A 16,681-nucleotide genomic window follows, 5' to 3' on the forward strand; every position below is an offset into this window, starting at 1 on the left:
GAACCCTGTGGCACCCGCATAGAGACTGCCAGAGGTCCGGACAACAGGCACACCGATTTGACACACTGAACTCTGTCTGAGAAGTAGCTGGTGAACCAGGCGAGGCAGTCATTTGAGAAACCAAGGCTGTTGAGTCTGCCAATAAGAATTTGGTGATTGACAGAGTCGAAAGCCTTGGCCAGGTCGATGAATACAGCTGCACAGTATTGTCTCTTATCGATGGAGGTTATGATATTTGTTTAGGACCTTGAGCGTGGCTGAGGTGCACCCATGACCAGCTCGGAAACCAGATTGCATAGCGGAGAAGGTACGGTGGGATTCGAAATGATCGGTGATCTATTTGTTAACTTGGCTTTCGAAGACTTTTGAAAGGCAGGGCAGGATGGATATAGGTCTGTAACAGTTTGGGTCTAGAGTGTCTCCCCCTTTGAAGGGGGAGCTTTCCAATCTTTGGGAATCTCAGACGATACGAAAGAGAGGTTGAACAGGCTAGTAATAGGGGTTGCAACAATTTCGGCTGATAATTTTAGAAAGAGAGGGTCCAGATTGTCTAGCCCTGCTGATTTGTAGGGATTTAGATTTTTCAACTCTTTCAGAACATCAGCTATCTGGATTTGGGTTAAGCATAAATGGGGGAGGCTTGGGCAAGTTGCTGTGGGGGGTGCAGACCTGATGACCAGGGTAGGGGTGGCCAGGTGGAAAGCAAGGCCAGCAGTTGAAAAATGCTTATTGAAATTCTCAATTATTGTGGATTTATCGGTGATGACAGTGTTTCCTAGCCTCAGTGCAGTGGGCAGCTGGGAGGAGGTGCCCTTATTCTCCATGGACTTTACAGTGTCCCAGAACTTTTTGGAGTTTGTGCTGCAGGATGCAATTTTTTTGTTTGAAAAAGCTGGCCTTTGCTTTCCTAACTGCCTGTGTATATTGGTTCCTAACTTTCCTGAAAAGTTGCATATCGCAGGGGCTATTCAATGCTAATGCAGTGCACCACAGGATGTTTTTGTGCTGGTCAAGGGCAGTCAGATCTGGAGTGAACTACGGGCTATATCTGTTCCTGGTTCTACATTTTTTGAACGGGGCATGCTTATTTAAGAATGTGAGGAAAGCACTTTTAAAGAATAACCAGGCACCTTCTACTGACGGAATGAGGTCAATATCCTTCCAGGAAACCCGGGCCAGGTCGATTAGAAAGTGCTACGGGTGGCAACAATGTCATACTCTTTTTGACCAGACAGCATTAGATAGATACGCTACACATACTAAGACAGAGGGCTGCTGTTTCATTCACTTGGATGCTTTCTCCAGTGAGATACATACAGCCTCTTGTGAATTGAAGTACATTTATGAAACACAGAGAGACAAAATATACATTATTTAGTATGTTTTTGTGTATTTATTATTATTTTTTTAAAATCCAGGCCTCCCTTGGTTCCATGAATAGACGCCACTGCTGAAAATGCTATATTTTTGGTTATAGAAAAATTATTTCACAGCGGTTTAGATGGTACATTGATTCTCTACAGTATACTTGCTTGTTTTGTCACATAAACTGAAATTAGGTGAACTACAGTGCATTCGGAAAGTATTCAAACCCCATTGACTTGCCACATTTTGTTATTTTACAACCTAATTCTTGATTTTTTTACAATTCACTCATCAATCTACACACAATAACTCACATTGACATAGCAAAAACAGGTTTTATACATTTTAGCAAATGTATAATATTTTTTTACAGAAACACCTTATTTACATAAGTATTCAGACCCTTTGCTATGAGACTCGAAATTGAGCTCAGGTGCATCCTGTTTTCATTGATCATCCTTGAGATGTTTCTACAACTTGATTGGAGTCCACCTCTGGTAAATTCAATTGATTGAACTTGATTTGGAAAGGCACACACCTGTCTAGGGTACAAAAACATGTCTGCAGCATTGAAGGTCCCCAAGAACAAAGTGGCTTCCATCATTCTTAAATGGAATAAGTTTGGAACCACCAAGACTCTTCCTAGAGCCGGCAACTCGGCCAAACTGAGCAATCGGTGGAGAAGGGCCTTGGTCAGAGAGGTGACCAAGAACCCGATGGTCACTCTGACAGAGCTCCAGAGTTCCTCTGTGGATATGGGAGAACCTTCCAGAAAGACAACCATCTCTGCAACACTCCACCAATCAGGCCTTTATGGTAGACTGGTCAGATGGAAGGCCCTACTCAGTAAAAGGCACATGACAGCCTGCTTGGAGTTTGCCAAAAGGCACCTAAAGGACTCAGACCATGAGAAACAAGATTCTCTGGTCTGATGAAACCAAGATTGAACTCTTTAGCCTGATTGCCAAGCATCACGTCTGGAGGAAACCTGGCACCATCCCTACGGTGAAGTATATCCCAACCTGACAAAGCTTGAAAGGATCTGCAGAGAAGAATGGGAGAAATTCCCCAAATACATGTGTGCCTAGCTTGGAGCGTCATACCCAAAAAGACTCAAGGCTGTAATCGCTGCCAAAGGTGCTAAAACAAAGTACTGAGTAAAGAATACTTATGTAAATGTGGTATTTCATTTAAAAAAAATGTTTTAATTAATTTCTTTAAAATTATTTAAAACACTTTTTTGCTTTGTCATTATGGGGTATTGTGTGTAGATTAACGAGGGGGGGAAAACAAGATTAATACATTTTATAATAAGGCTGTAACATAACAAAATGTGGAGAAAGTCAAGGGGTCTGAATACTTTACGAATGCGCTGTACTCGAACTTTAGCAACCAATTTTTGCATAGTGCATCTTTAAGTTTTGACTCAAGTCCACTGCAAGTTTCTGCAGTTGCTCTTCACCAACTTCATCCTGCAGCCGTCGCCTGCGTTGTGGGAGGCTTTGTTGTGAACCAATTAGGGTGTGTTTGACCCACGCGAATGTGACCAAAGAAGTGACGGAAACAGGAACCAACTTTGTAAACCCACTGGGCACAGACGTCAATTCAACGTCTATTCCACGTTGGTTCAACCCCGTAATTTATTTTAAATGACGTGGAATTTTTTTTGATTCAACCAGTGTGTTCCCAGTGGGTACAGTGCATATGTATAAATTAATTAATTAATTTGAGGTGCTCTCTCTCACCAATTGATGGTACAATGTACACACATATATTTCCAGTTTGTGAGTCTGTGATATGGGGGTTGGAGATATGTTTATTTCAACATTATAAAGAACAACTTTTATAAACAATGTAACACTGCCATGTTGCACTGAGCCTTGCTGTTGGAAAACCATCTCAGTATCCGACTTTCGGCTGTCGCAGATGCACCTCCCCCGACTTCACTCCTCAACTTTCGTCTACAGTCAATTGCCTTTGCCTTACCACTCAAACGAGCCCACTGCTGTTCAAGTATGCAGAAATACAGCTAGTATGACATGACCAGTTTTGCGTCATATGTTGCAAAACGCATCACACAGGCTGTGAAAATTAGCGTTTTGAAAGTTCTATATCTTGATAACTTGATTGCTGACATGCAAAACATTTTGGGACTGTATCAACAGTGGACTAATGAAAATGAAACAAATACCAAAAGATAGTTATTGAATGGATTATTCCTTTAAGCGTGTCTGAATCAACATTGTAGAATCTTGTAACAAATATAATGAAATTAATTACATTTTACAATGGTTTTGATTGATGTGTATTCTCTGTTCCCTGCAGTGGTATAGGCCTGGCGCTGTGTGAGCGTCTCCTCTCTGAGGATGGTAGTATCCAGCTATGTCTGGCCTGTAGGAACCTGCGTCGGGCCCAGGCCGCCTGCTCCGCCCTGCTGACCTCTCACCCTGATGCCCAGGTGGCCCTGCTACAGCTGGACACCAGCAGCATCTCCTCGTTCCTCACCGCCGCCCATGACGTCAAACTGTGGTAGGTAGGTATGACAGTAAACTCATCACCCAGAACCAAATCAGCTACTCAGATATCATGGCCCATGGGATTAGTATGACAAAGGTGGTTCTGTGAACTATTACTACAGTACCACATAGAGATGAGTGGTTATGTTGTAGTGGAGACACTTCACGTGATGAGTAAGACTTGTGACCTGTAGACTTGTGTTTGTTACCTAAGCTAATTGCTAGTCTTTAGCGCAGTTGGCTAACAAAGTATTGTGGCGTGTATGTGTGTCTTCCAGGTATAACCGGTTGGACTACCTCTACCTGAATGCTGGCATCATGCCCAACCCACATCTGGATGTCAAGGCCTTCTGTAAGGGACTATTCTCCAGGTACAGCTCCACAGGGTTTTGTCAGAACTAAGACCCAGCTACAGTCGAAACGTCTGAGTTATTTTGGGAGCATACTGTAGGCGTCTACTAGTGTGTGGATGTATTTTGTGTTTTCACTATTGTTTGCTCAAATCCACCACATGGGGAACGTTTCTTTCCGGTGAGTCAATACTACATGTGGTTACGTAAGTGATGTATTTGATGCAGCAAAGTCATCAGCATGTTTGCCACGGGGGCGGGTATTCTGACCCAGAAGGATAACATCACCACAGACTACAGGAAATGTTTGCCACTAACCTCTTTGGTCACTTCCTACTGGTGAGAGAAGTGCGTCTTATTAATGGGGATGAAATTTCACTTCCTTAAGTTAGAAAATACATTTTACCAAGACTAAAATGATTATTCATATTCTGAATCATTCAGTAGGGTCTTTCTCTAACATATTAACATTATATCCAAAAAGTCTGATTTTGTAACCTAATACATTCGATAACAAGCGCCGAGCTCTGTTGACATAGCGGTGCAGGTTTCTCATAACAACTTTTTGAGATTTTACATTTTGTGGTCGTTGTCTTCAATGTTGTTTCCGTGGGTGGCAAAACGCTAAATTAGCATGACACGAGCTGAATTAAATGTAAAATATTTTACCCATTGGTCAAAAGATGTGTTTTTGATAAGACACCCTAATTAATATAACATTAATATACACTACCTGTCACGGTTGTCGTCTGGAATGGAGGACCAAAACGCAGCAGGAATGTGGATGCTCATCTTATCATTTATTTTAAATGAAGAGAACACCAAAAACAACAAATCAAAGAACACACGAACAACAAAACAGTCTTGTAAGGCTCACACAGGAAAAACAAGAAACAATCTCCCACCATACAAAACAAACATCCCTCTGCCACGTCCTGACCAAAATACTAAACAACTACTCCCTCTGCTGGTCAGGACGTGACAGTACCCCCCCCTAAATGTGCAGACCCCAGATCCACCTCATAACTAAACAAAAAACCCAAAACAACAACAAAAAAATTCCCCTAAACTAAAGGGAGGGAAGGGAGGGTGGCTGCCGTCACCGACGGCACTTGTGCTACACCCCCCCTCCCCAACCCACCTATACAGGTGGTGGTTCAGGCTCCGGCCTACTGTCCTCCAGAATGCAGACAGACTTGATCAGTTTCGGGCCGTAGGCAGACTCCCCTTGTTCCAGATCGTAGGCAGACCTCTTCGTTCCACACTGTAGGCAGACTCATTTGAAACACAGTTACTTATATTTAGTTCTGGATCGTCGATAGACTTACTCAGTTCCGGGTTGCTGATAGACTCCCTTGGTTCCGGGTCATAGGCAGACTCACCCGGTTCTGGGTCACAGGCAGACCCCTTCGGTTCCGGGTCACAGGCAGACCCCTTCGGTTCCGGGTCACAGGTAGATTCCCTCGGTCCCGGGTCGCAGGCCGACCCCCTCGGTTCCGGGTCGCAGGCAGACCCCCTCGGTTCCGGGTCGCAGGTAGACTCCCTCGGTTCCGGGTCGCAGGCAGACTCCCTCGGTTCCGGGTCGCAGGCAGACTCCCTTGGTTCCGGGTCGCAGGCAGACTCCCTCGGTTCCGGGTCGCAGGCAGACTCCCTCAGTTCCGGGTCGCAGGCAGACTCCCTTGGTTCCGGATCACAGGCAGTCTCCCTCGGTTCCGGACTAGACACTGGTGCCGGATTCTCTGGACTGCACACTGTTGCCGGATACTCTGGACCGCACACTGTTGCCAGATACTCTGGACCGCACACTGTTGCCGGATACTCTGGACTGCATACTGTTGCCGGATACTCTGGACTGCACACTATTGCCGAACTCTCGAGGCTGGGCTGACGCACTGGAAGCCTGATGCGTGGTGCTGGTACTGGAGGTATCAGCCTGGGGACACGCACCTCAGGGCTAGTGCGGGGAGCGGGAACAGGCCGAGTCGGACTGGGCTGATGCACTGGAAGCCTGATGCGTGGTGCTGGTACTGGTGGTATCAGCCTGGGAACACGCACCTCAGGGCTAGTGCGGGGAGTGGGAACAGGCCGAGTCGGACTGGGTTGACGCACTGGAAGCCTGATGCGTGGTGCTGGTACTGGAGGTATCAGCCTGGGAACACACGCCTCAGGGCTAGTGGGGGAGCGGGAACAGGACGAGTCGGACTGGGCTGACGCACTGGAAGCCTGATGCGTGTTGCTGGTACTGGAGGTATCAGCCTGGGAACACGCACCTCAGGGCTAGTACTGGGAGCGGGAACAGGCCGAATCGGACTGGGTTGATGCACTGGACCGTAGAGGCTTACTGGCGGTCTCGAGCGCAGAACTGGTATCGCTTTTACGGGCTGGATGCCCACTACCCCTTGGCAAATGCGGGGCGCTGGTATAGCGCGTACTGGCCTAAAAATACTTGGCCTCGCCACAGTACCCATTACCCCGAAGCACGGGACCTGTCCATTCACTGGTTGCCCAGAAAAGGTACGGCGATTTGGCCTGGGGCTCAAACCTCGCCCAGCCAAACTACCCATATGCCCCCCAAAAAAATCTTGGGGCTGCCTCTCGGGCTTAAACGCCAGTCGTGTTCCTCGGTAGCGTTCCTGGTCTTCGCTCCATTTTCTCCATGGGCCCTCTCCGGCCATAATCTGTTCCCATGTCCATTTCTCTCGTTGGTCCAACTTAAATTCCCCTTGCTCCTCAAAGTCCACCTGTTGCTCCTTCCTCCGCTGCTTGGTCCGTTTGTGGTGGGAGATTCTGTCACGGTTGTCGTCTGGAATGGAGGACCAAAACGCAGCAGGAATGTGGATGCTCATCTTATCATTTATTTTAAATGAAGAGAACACCAAAAACAACAAAACAAAGAACGCACGAACAACAAAACAGTCTTGTAAGGCTCACACAGGCAAAACAAGAAACAATCTCGCACCATACAAAACAAACATCCCTCTGCCACGTCCTGACCAAAATACTAAACAACTACTCCCTCTGCTGGTCAGGACGCGACACTACCGGTCAAAAGTTTTAGAATACCTACTCATTCAAGGGTCTTTCTTGATTTTTTACTATTGTCTACATTGTTGAATAATAGTGAAGACATCAAAACTATGAAATAACATATGGAATTATGCAGTAACCAAAAAAGTTTTAAACAAATCAAAATATATTTTATATTTGAGATTCTTCAAATAACCACCCTTTGCCTTGATGACAGCTTTGCACACGCTTGGCATTCTCTCAACCGGCTTCACCTGGAATGCTTTTCCAACAGTCTTGAAGGAGTTCCCACATATGCTGAGCACTTGTTGGCTGCTTTTCCTTCACTCTGCGGTCCGACTCATCCCAAACCATCTCAATTGGATTGAGGTCAGGTGATTGTGGAGGCCAGGTCATCTGATGCAGCACTCCATCACTCTCCTTCTTGGTCAAATAGCCCTTACGCAGCATTACGGTATGTTGGGTCATTGTCCTGTTAAAAAACAAATTATATTCCCACTAAGCCCAAACCAGATGGGATGTCGTATCGCTGCAGAATGCTGTGGTAGCCAAGCTGATTAAACGTGCCTTGAATTCTAAATAAATCACAGACAGTGTCACCAGCAAAGCACCCCCACACCATAACACCTCCTCCTCCATGCTTTACGGTGGGAAATACACATGCGGAGATCATCCGTTCACCCACACGCGTCTCACAAAGACACGGCGGTTGGAACCAAAAATCTCCAATTTGGACTCCAGACCAAAGGACAAATTTCCACCGGTCTAATGTCCATTGCTCGTGTTCCTTGGCCCAAGCAAGTCTCTTCTTATTATTGGTGTCCTTTAGTATTGTTTGTTTTGCAGCAATTCGACCATAAATAAATAAATAAAAATAAATTAAGGCCTGATTCACACAGTCTCCTCTGAACAGTTGATGTTCAGATATGTCTGTTACTTGAACTCTGTGAAGCATTTATTTGGACTGCAATTTCTGAGGCTGGTAACTCTAATGAACTTGTCCTCTGCAACAGAGGTAACTCTGGGTCTTCCATTCCGGTGGCGGTCCTCATGAGAGCCAGTTTCATTATAGCGCTTGATGGTTTTTGAGACTGCACTTAAAGACACTTTCAAAGTGATTGAAATGTTCCATATTGACTGACCTTCATGTCTTAAAGTAATGATGGACTGTCGTTTCTCTTTGCTTATTTGAGCTGTTCTTGCCATAATATGGACTTGGTCTTTTACCAAATAGGGCTATCTTCTGTATACACCTTGTCTGTATACACCTTGTCACAACACAACTGATTGGCTCAAACGCATTAAGAAGGAAAGAAATTCCACAAGTTAACTTTTAACAAGGCACACCTCTTAATTGAAATTAATTCCAGGTGACTACCTTATGAAGCTGGTTGAGAGAATGCCAACAGTGTGCAAAGCTGTCATCAAGGCAAAGGGTGGCTATTTGAATAATCTGAAATATAAAATCTATTTTGATTTGTTTAAAAAAAGTGTTGTTACTACATGATTCCATATATGTTATTTCATAGTTTTGATGTCTTCACTATTATTCTACAATGTACAATGAGAAGGTGTTATAAAACTTTTGACCGGTAATGTATATAGTATGTACACGTATATATCATAAAGAGATCTGTTCAGACCGTGTTATAGGCTTTTTATCCATCTCCTGAGATCATTACTTTGTAGACATTGAGGACCACCTGCTTAAGTAAGCTTTCCCTCTACAGCAGAGGACCCTGGATCCATCTCCCTTTCACCAGCTGCTGGTCACATAGCAACACTCTTCATAAAAAAATGAACACCACTGTTTCTATGACAATAAGTTATGTTCTCTCCTTCCCTAGAGAGTGTTTTTTCTGACTGCTAATTCCAGGGTCACCTGAACTATTCTGCTTACCTCAGAGCTCTGTACACTCATGTTTATTGGAGAGACCAGTTGACTGTGGTGATGTCTCTTATCACTGGTACCTCTAGCCTGTGTACCTGACTGCTTCTGGCCTTGTTTGGCAAGGCAATGACGAGTTGGCTAAAGTAGGGACGGGAAAGCGGATACCTAGTGAGTTTCACAACTGAATGCATTCAACCGAAATGTGTCTTCCGCATTTAACCCAATCCCTCTGAATCAGATAGTTGTGGGGGGGCTGCCTTAATCGAGATCATAGGCGCCCAGGGAGCAGTTGTTGTTGGGGGTTCATTTCTCCTACTTGCCAGCTCCAGGGATTCAAACCAGCAACCTTTCGGTTACTGGCCCAACTCTCTTAACCGCTAGGCTAACTGCTGCCCTGAATGGCACAGTTGACAGTTGGCACCTGTCACGTCTACCCCCGCTCCGGCACTCGACGTCACCGGTTTACTACAACCGGCTCTGGTAACCCATCATTATGCACACCTGCGCCTCATCATTAGGCATCATTAGGACTTCCCCTTTATCTAGCACTCTGTTGCATTACTCATCAGGCAGTATTGGTTATGTTATCCTGTCCAGATGCTTCTCTTGTTTTGTATTCTCTACATGTCCGTTACTGTTAAACTCACCAACTGCAACTGCTTTCTGACTCCCTGCGCCTTCGTTACAGCACCAAACATTTCCTTAACCCCATTAGGTCCCTTACCCTCTGTTGTCGCCTCTGTCATCTGACCCTGTGTTGTCCCCTGCATGGCCAGGTGAGGGAGCTTCTACCGGTGCTGTGCCAGGCCAACCACACCTCCCAGGTGATCTGGACTAGCTGTAGTAACGCCCGGTGCTCAGCCTTCAGCCTGAAGGGCCTTCAGCACCGGACAGGCACTGAGCCCTACAACTCCTCCAAATATGCATCAGACCTCCTCAGTCTGGCTCTCAACACACACCTCAACATGAAGGTCAGCCACAACACACAAATGTGTAGAAGGGGTCAGCCATATTTTAGTAAGCACTGAGTGGGTAATTTAAGTGATAATGCCAGAGAAGCTTTTTGGAGGATAAATTGGCACGGATGTTGTTAGGCCCGAGACGATCTTATCCCTTGCTTGCTAGCTAGCCAACTACGGCTAACAGTGCAGACAGAATAACAACAGTAGCTGCATTTGTTTTAAGTTGTTTTCTAGTGACATTTATTTGGATACAACAATGAGCTAATGACGAACAATTTCGCCTGGCATAGGAAATGTGCTCTCTCGTTTGGACACCGTTGTTCAGAGGAGCTAGCCAACAACACAGCTAACACAATAACTTTAAACTGAAGCTGGAAAGACTGCAAACTAGCTGCACTTCGTTTCACTTTTTTTCAATTGACATTTCTTTGTAGATATCCATAAAAATTACTGGCTGAGAACCGCTGCCTGCCTCTCTCTCGTCCCGACCCCCGACCCCTACACGTTCATTACTATGGGACAGTTGGAGATGGAATTTGAATATTGAAACATGAAACAATGTTGCAAATGTCGGAGAGACAGACAGCGAGGTTTATACAAATCTACAAATCTCTGCTGTTGAAAACTAAATGTTAGTTTAAAAGAAATGTGACATAATGTCTAGATTATTTTTAAAGTGGAGATCAAGTTTAAAACTTCCCTGCCTGGGCTGATGAGACAATGGATTGTGCAGTCAGATGGAACAGAGTAAATAGGCATTTTAACGTCATAGATTTAGCCAGTGGTAACTTGTGGAATAGACACCGGCTGGAATGCACTTTTAACCAATCAGAATTCAGGATTAGACCCACCCGTTGTATAAACTTTATTAATTTGTGTTTCCTCCAGGGCCTGTACTTGTCAGCGATCTGTCCAGGCTTTGCGATGACCAACCTGACCTATGGTATCCTGCCTTCCTTCCCCACACTCCTCTGGAACCTGCTCATGCCCATCCTCTGGCTGGTGTGTGTGTTGTCTAATAGTAGATAATAGTATTTGTTAAAGGAACATTTTATCATTAGTCCCACAAAATTGTGCATGTCAACATCCAATATTTTAAGATATATTGCATTCAGTCTCCTGATTCCCAAAGTCAAGCAATATCACATTTTCATGATGATGCGTCTTATCCCTCTTGCTCATTTCAACAGATCAGAATCTTTACAAACACATTCACCCTGACCCCCTGCAATGGAGCAGAGGCTCTGGAATTTTCCACAGATAACATGACATCACTGGTATGTACTAGCACCAAAAAATAATTTTACCTCTCACAATGAACCATGGAAACATATTACCTTTCTGTATTGATAGTACACACAGTATTATCACTAGGTTATTGGTTGTTTGATGCTCTGCATTTGTTGTGACTTAATAAAATCTAGTTTTAAGAGTTTGATTCATCTGTGCCTCTTTTCATTGTGCAGTTCTGGCTGTTTATGCAAAAACCTGAGTCGCTGGATCCTTGGACTAAATACCAGTCTAACCTTAGGTCTGGGAAACAACTACACACAACCTCGCAAGGTATACAAACCACAGATCCATTAAATCCAGACTGACTCTAAAACAGGAGTGATACTGTACACGTAAAACATTGGAAGCATAAGGTGAATGCACCAATTTGTAAGTCGCTCTGGATAAGAGCGTCTGCTAAATGACGTAAATGTAAATGGAAGCCATCTCCACAGTTATTTGAATCTGTGACATCACATGTTCATCACATATTTGTATTGTGGGGTTTTTGAACACATTACCAGCCTGTATTTTTTTGTACCAATCTACCAACCAAGCAAGATATCAATTTCAATCATATCAGCGTGGTTAAGTATTTATATTAATTTGGCTGATTATATTTAAGCAATAAGGCCCGAGGGGGTGTGGTATATGGCCAATATACGACAGCTAAGGGCTGTTCTTATTTATTTATTTTATTTAACCTTTATTTAACCATGAAGGGCTCATTGAGATTTAAAATCTATTTTTCAAGAGCGTCCTGGCCAAGATAGGCAGCGCCAAGTCATTACAAAAATTACAGACAAACAACATGAAAAACTACAAGTAATCTAGTAAAAACCATAGAATTAACAAAGAATATAACAAAATCAAAAACAGCAAATTAAAAACATTGACATGTCAGGGAATCAATCTCAAGATCATTCATCAGTGATTTAAAAATACCAATCGGGACAAGTTCTTCCAGTTTAAAAGTATTTTGTAAGGCATTCCAAGACGATGGCGCAGAGTACATAAAAGCCCTTTTACCAAATTCAGTTCGGACATTTGGAACAGTTAGCAGGATAAAGTCCCGCGAACGAAGAGAGTACCCACCACATTTCTGAACAATAAAAATGCCCAAATAAAAAGGTAGTAAACCCAAAATGGCTTTGTAAATAAAAGTATACCAGTGACTGAGCCTACGAGTGACTAGAGAAGGCCAGCCAACACTGGTATACAAAGTGCAGTGGTGCGTAAGGGTTTTGCAATTTAAAATAAATCTCAAAGTGCCATGGTAAAGGGTGTCAATTGATCTCAAACACTGAGCGGAAGCATTCATATATAAAATATCCCCATAGTCTAGTAAAGGCATAAATGTAGCTGATACTAGCCTCCTGGCTTCAAAAGAAAAACAAGCCTTATTCCTAAAATAAAATCCTAATTTCAGCTTCAATTTTTTTGTAAGTTGTTGAATATGCATTTTAAAAGAGAGGCCATCATCAATCAAAATTCAAAGATATTTATATGAGGTTACAACCTCAATCTCCTTGCCCTGACAGGTAGTAATAGGTGAAAGGTTCAGAGGTCTATTTCTTGCTTTAGAAAACACCAGTAGTTTAGTTTTGTCAGTATTGAGGATAAGCTTCAATTGAGACAAGGCATGTTGAACAGTATTAAAAGCAGTTTGCAAGTTCTGGAAAGCTTTTGTAAGAGATGAAGCACAACAGTAAATAACAGTATCATCAGCATAAAAATGAAGTTGTGCATTTTGGACATTTTTGTCTAAATTATTTATATAAATAGTGAATAAGAGAGGACCAAGTACAGAGCCTTGGGGCACACCATTTAAGACAGACAATTTAACAGACCTAAGCCCATCAAATTGAGTGCACTGAGTTCTATCAGACAGATAGTTAACAAACCATGCAACTGCATGCTCTGAAAGACCTACACTCGACAATCTCTGCCTTAGTATAGCATGATCAACTGTATCAAAAGCCTTAGAGAGATCAATAAAAAGTGAGACACAATGCTGTTTTTTGTCAAGAGCTTCAGTGATATCATTTAAAACCTTCATGGCTGCTGTAATTGTGCTATGCTTCTTCCTGAAACCCGATTGGTACATTGATAAAATAGAGTTAGTAAATAAAAACTATTTTAGCTGTTCACTCACAAGGGTTTCAAGTATTTCCACCAGGGGTGACAGCTTTGAGATTGGCCTATAATTATTTAAAAGAGTTGGATCTCCCCCTTTTAAAAGTGGCAGGACAAACGCTGATTTCCAGATCTTTGGAATTTCATTACATTCCAGGGTTAGATTAAACAGATATGTAAGTGGTTCAGCTATGAAATCAGCTGCCAGATTTAAAAAGCAGGGATCCAAAAGATCAGGACCTGCAGGCTTTCTCTGATCTAAGGATTTCAGGGCTTTATGTACCACCTGCACTGAGAATGGCAAAAAGCTAAAAGTTTGACCAGCTCTCACTGGTTCATCCACACAAGGTTGTACAGAGACAGAGGACACTGAATCAAACAGCCTACCTGTTTGTACGACGCATCGCGGAGTGCCTGGATACAGCCCTTAGCTGTGGTATATTGGCCATATACCACAAACTCCCGAGTTGCCTTATTGCTATTATAAACTGGTTACCAACGTAATTAGAGCAGTAAAAATACATGTTTTGTCATACCCGTGGTATACGGTCTGATATACCACGGCTGTCAGACAATCAGCATTCAGGGCTCGAACCACCCAGTTTATAATACTCTAGATAATTTTGAAGTGGTGGAATGTAACTATAGATGAATATTGGATCCGTCCAAATGATGAAATATTAAGTAATTACTCTATCTGACAGATGACAGGACTTCCGTTTCTATTCTTGTCAAATCCACTCTGACATGCCATCAGTCCCCTGCTGTGTCTGATCGCCTCTCTGTTCCCTTCACAGATGGATATTGATGGGGACATGTCCGAGGCCCTGTATGATAAACTACTGGAACTGGAAGACAAAGTACACAGGAAACTGAAGGAGGAAAAGAAGGGTATTGAGCTCCTCCACAGTAGCCTGATTGAAGGAACAGTGGATGGGACATAACTCCCATCTAATGGACTGAGACTCCTGTCCTGCAGACAACTGAGACGCGAGAAAGTATCTCTTCTGATTGTCACTATTTCATTGATGGAAGTGATGAATTCTGTTTGCCTTATTTGCCTACATTGTGAGGCCTCACAGACAATGAGTGCTGCTGGTATTAGGTTTTGATTTGATTGCCACCGTGTCACTCATTGATGCTGCTACTAATGTATTGTGTCTGTATTGCATGTTGTTGTCAGACCTCACAAGGAATTCCACAAACACATTTGAAAGTATGTGTATTATTTGATGTGTCAAATAATGTAATAACATTCCAATAAACCGTATGGCTTTAATTAACATGTCTGCATCACTGATAGCCCTGAATGACTTTGTGGATTCAAAGTGGTAGACCTACACTGTAATGTCATCAATTAAGTGTAATGATTTTGTTCATTTTAATCAGCATATAGGGGGGCCTACTGTAAATGCATGATCCATGTCACATAATTGTTTCCCTGGCTTGCTTGTTTTTTTTGTGCTGTGATAACAAGCAATCAAAAGGTTTCACCAGACATTGAAATAAAACCAAAACTGCATATAGCCTACTCACAACATAGCCTACACAAAACATAGAAATATTCACAAGATATACCATCACTGGCTGAATAATGCCTAGTGCTAATCAATCCAAATTGCGCCACGATTGATTGCTGGCTTCCCATAAGTCGCTAGGAGGTTGTCAGCAGTACTCTCCGCCCGAATGTTAACATAGGTGGTCTGTGTGATTCTGGCCTCTGTGGTGTCCCCGCGGTGCGTGTGGTAGTATATCTGCTCCGAGGGAGGGTGGGCACACACCCTGCAGCTGTCGTCCTCTGCCGGTGTCTGTAAGCATAGCTTCCTCGCTGAGTTTCAGGTTGCAGAATGCCCAAACCATCAGTTGTGTAAAGTACTTAAGTAAAAATATTTTAAAGTACTACTTAAGTAGCTTTGGGGGTTATCTGTACTTTACTATTTATATTTTTGACAACTTTTACTTCACTACATTCCTAAAGAAAATAATGCACTTTTTACTCCATACATTTTCCCGGACACCCAAAAGTACTTGTTACATTTTTACAGGAAAATGGTCCAATTCATGCACTAGTCAAGAGAACATCCTTGGTCATCCCTACTGCCTCTGATCTGGCGGACGCACTAAACACAAATGCTTTGTTTGTAAATTATTGTCAGTGTTGTAGCGTGCTATCCATAAATTTAAAGAATAACAAGAAATTGTGCTGTCTGGTTTGCATAATATAAGGAATTAGAAATTATTAATATTTTTACTTTTACTTTGATACTTAAGTACATTTTAGCAATTCCATTTACTTTTGATACTTAAGTATATTTAAAACCAAATACTTTTAGACTTTTACTCAAGTAGTATTTTACTGGGTGACTTTCAATTTTACTTGAGTCATTTTCTATTAAGGCATCTTTACTTTTACTCAAGTATGACTTTAGCGTATACTTTTACCACCACTGCAAACCATGCCGCAGAGAAACACTCAAAACGAACCCATGACGAAAACCTTCATAAATGCAGATGTCCTTGTTCATGTGAATCCTGAGCCGCTATATGCTTTCGCGAAAGTTGTGGTGTAGGATTAAGATTTGCGTAATTGATGTGCATACACTTCTCTCTCTCAAAAACAATAGGCTATAGGAAGCAAGAAGATATAATGCTGTGGAGTGCTCCAGAAATCCAGACAATTAGATAGATATCCCGCCTGAGATTAATTAGAAAAGTTGTAAATTGCTTTGATCCTGCCTCACAGGAGAATCCCCTCTGCACCGTTAGATGTGATGTCCTGACAGCTCAATCACTGTCAAATCCGCAGCATGGTGGAGATGATTAGCAATTGCGGGTTTAAAATCATGAATCATCATATTCACATGGGGGCTAATTCTGCAGAGACTGTGAGAGCCTACATTTACATTTCAGTCATTTAGCAGACGCTCTTATCCAGAGCGACTTACAGTAGTGAATGCATACATTTCATACAATTTCATACATTTTTTTCTGTGCTGGCCCCCCGTGGGAATCGAACCCACAACCCTGGCATTGCAAACACCATGCTCTATCAACTGAGCTACAGGGAAGGCTAAATAAGCTTGTTGAATAAAGGTTCTTCTCCCCAACAATCGAGGCTCTCAATCTTGTTAGAATTTGCCATTTTATCTGTTCAGTAGCCTA

General features: G+C 43.0%; 1 protein-coding gene across 1 annotated transcript; it reads left to right on the top strand.

Annotated features, from left to right (window-relative positions):
- The first annotated feature begins 4,251 nt into the window (after window positions 1-4,251).
- On the top strand, window positions 4,252-14,798 carry LOC106584090 (3-keto-steroid reductase/17-beta-hydroxysteroid dehydrogenase 7). The gene is made up of 6 exons (XM_014168927.2): window positions 4,252-4,412; window positions 9,926-10,120; window positions 11,000-11,113; window positions 11,302-11,388; window positions 11,578-11,674; window positions 14,317-14,798. Exons 2-6 carry the CDS (start codon window positions 10,115-10,117, stop codon window positions 14,325-14,327), a joined length of 315 nt encoding a protein of 104 aa, XP_014024402.1. The 5' UTR covers window positions 4,252-4,412; window positions 9,926-10,114; the 3' UTR covers window positions 14,328-14,798.
- Window positions 14,799-16,681: the final 1,883 nt, after the last annotated feature.

The sequence above is a fragment of the Salmo salar genome, chromosome ssa23 (genome assembly GCF_905237065.1).
Source record: "Salmo salar chromosome ssa23, Ssal_v3.1, whole genome shotgun sequence".
Lineage (NCBI taxonomy): Eukaryota > Metazoa > Chordata > Actinopteri > Salmoniformes > Salmonidae > Salmo > Salmo salar.

Bases quoted from the DNA above. Each gene is read 5' to 3' on its own strand.
- LOC106584090 (XM_014168927.2), top strand. The intron at 11,114-11,301 runs GTGTGTGTGTTG...TCATTTCAACAG, and splicing joins TCATGCCCATCCTCTGGCTG to ATCAGAATCTTTACAAACAC. The intron at 11,389-11,577 runs GTATGTACTAGC...TTCATTGTGCAG, and splicing joins CAGATAACATGACATCACTG to TTCTGGCTGTTTATGCAAAA.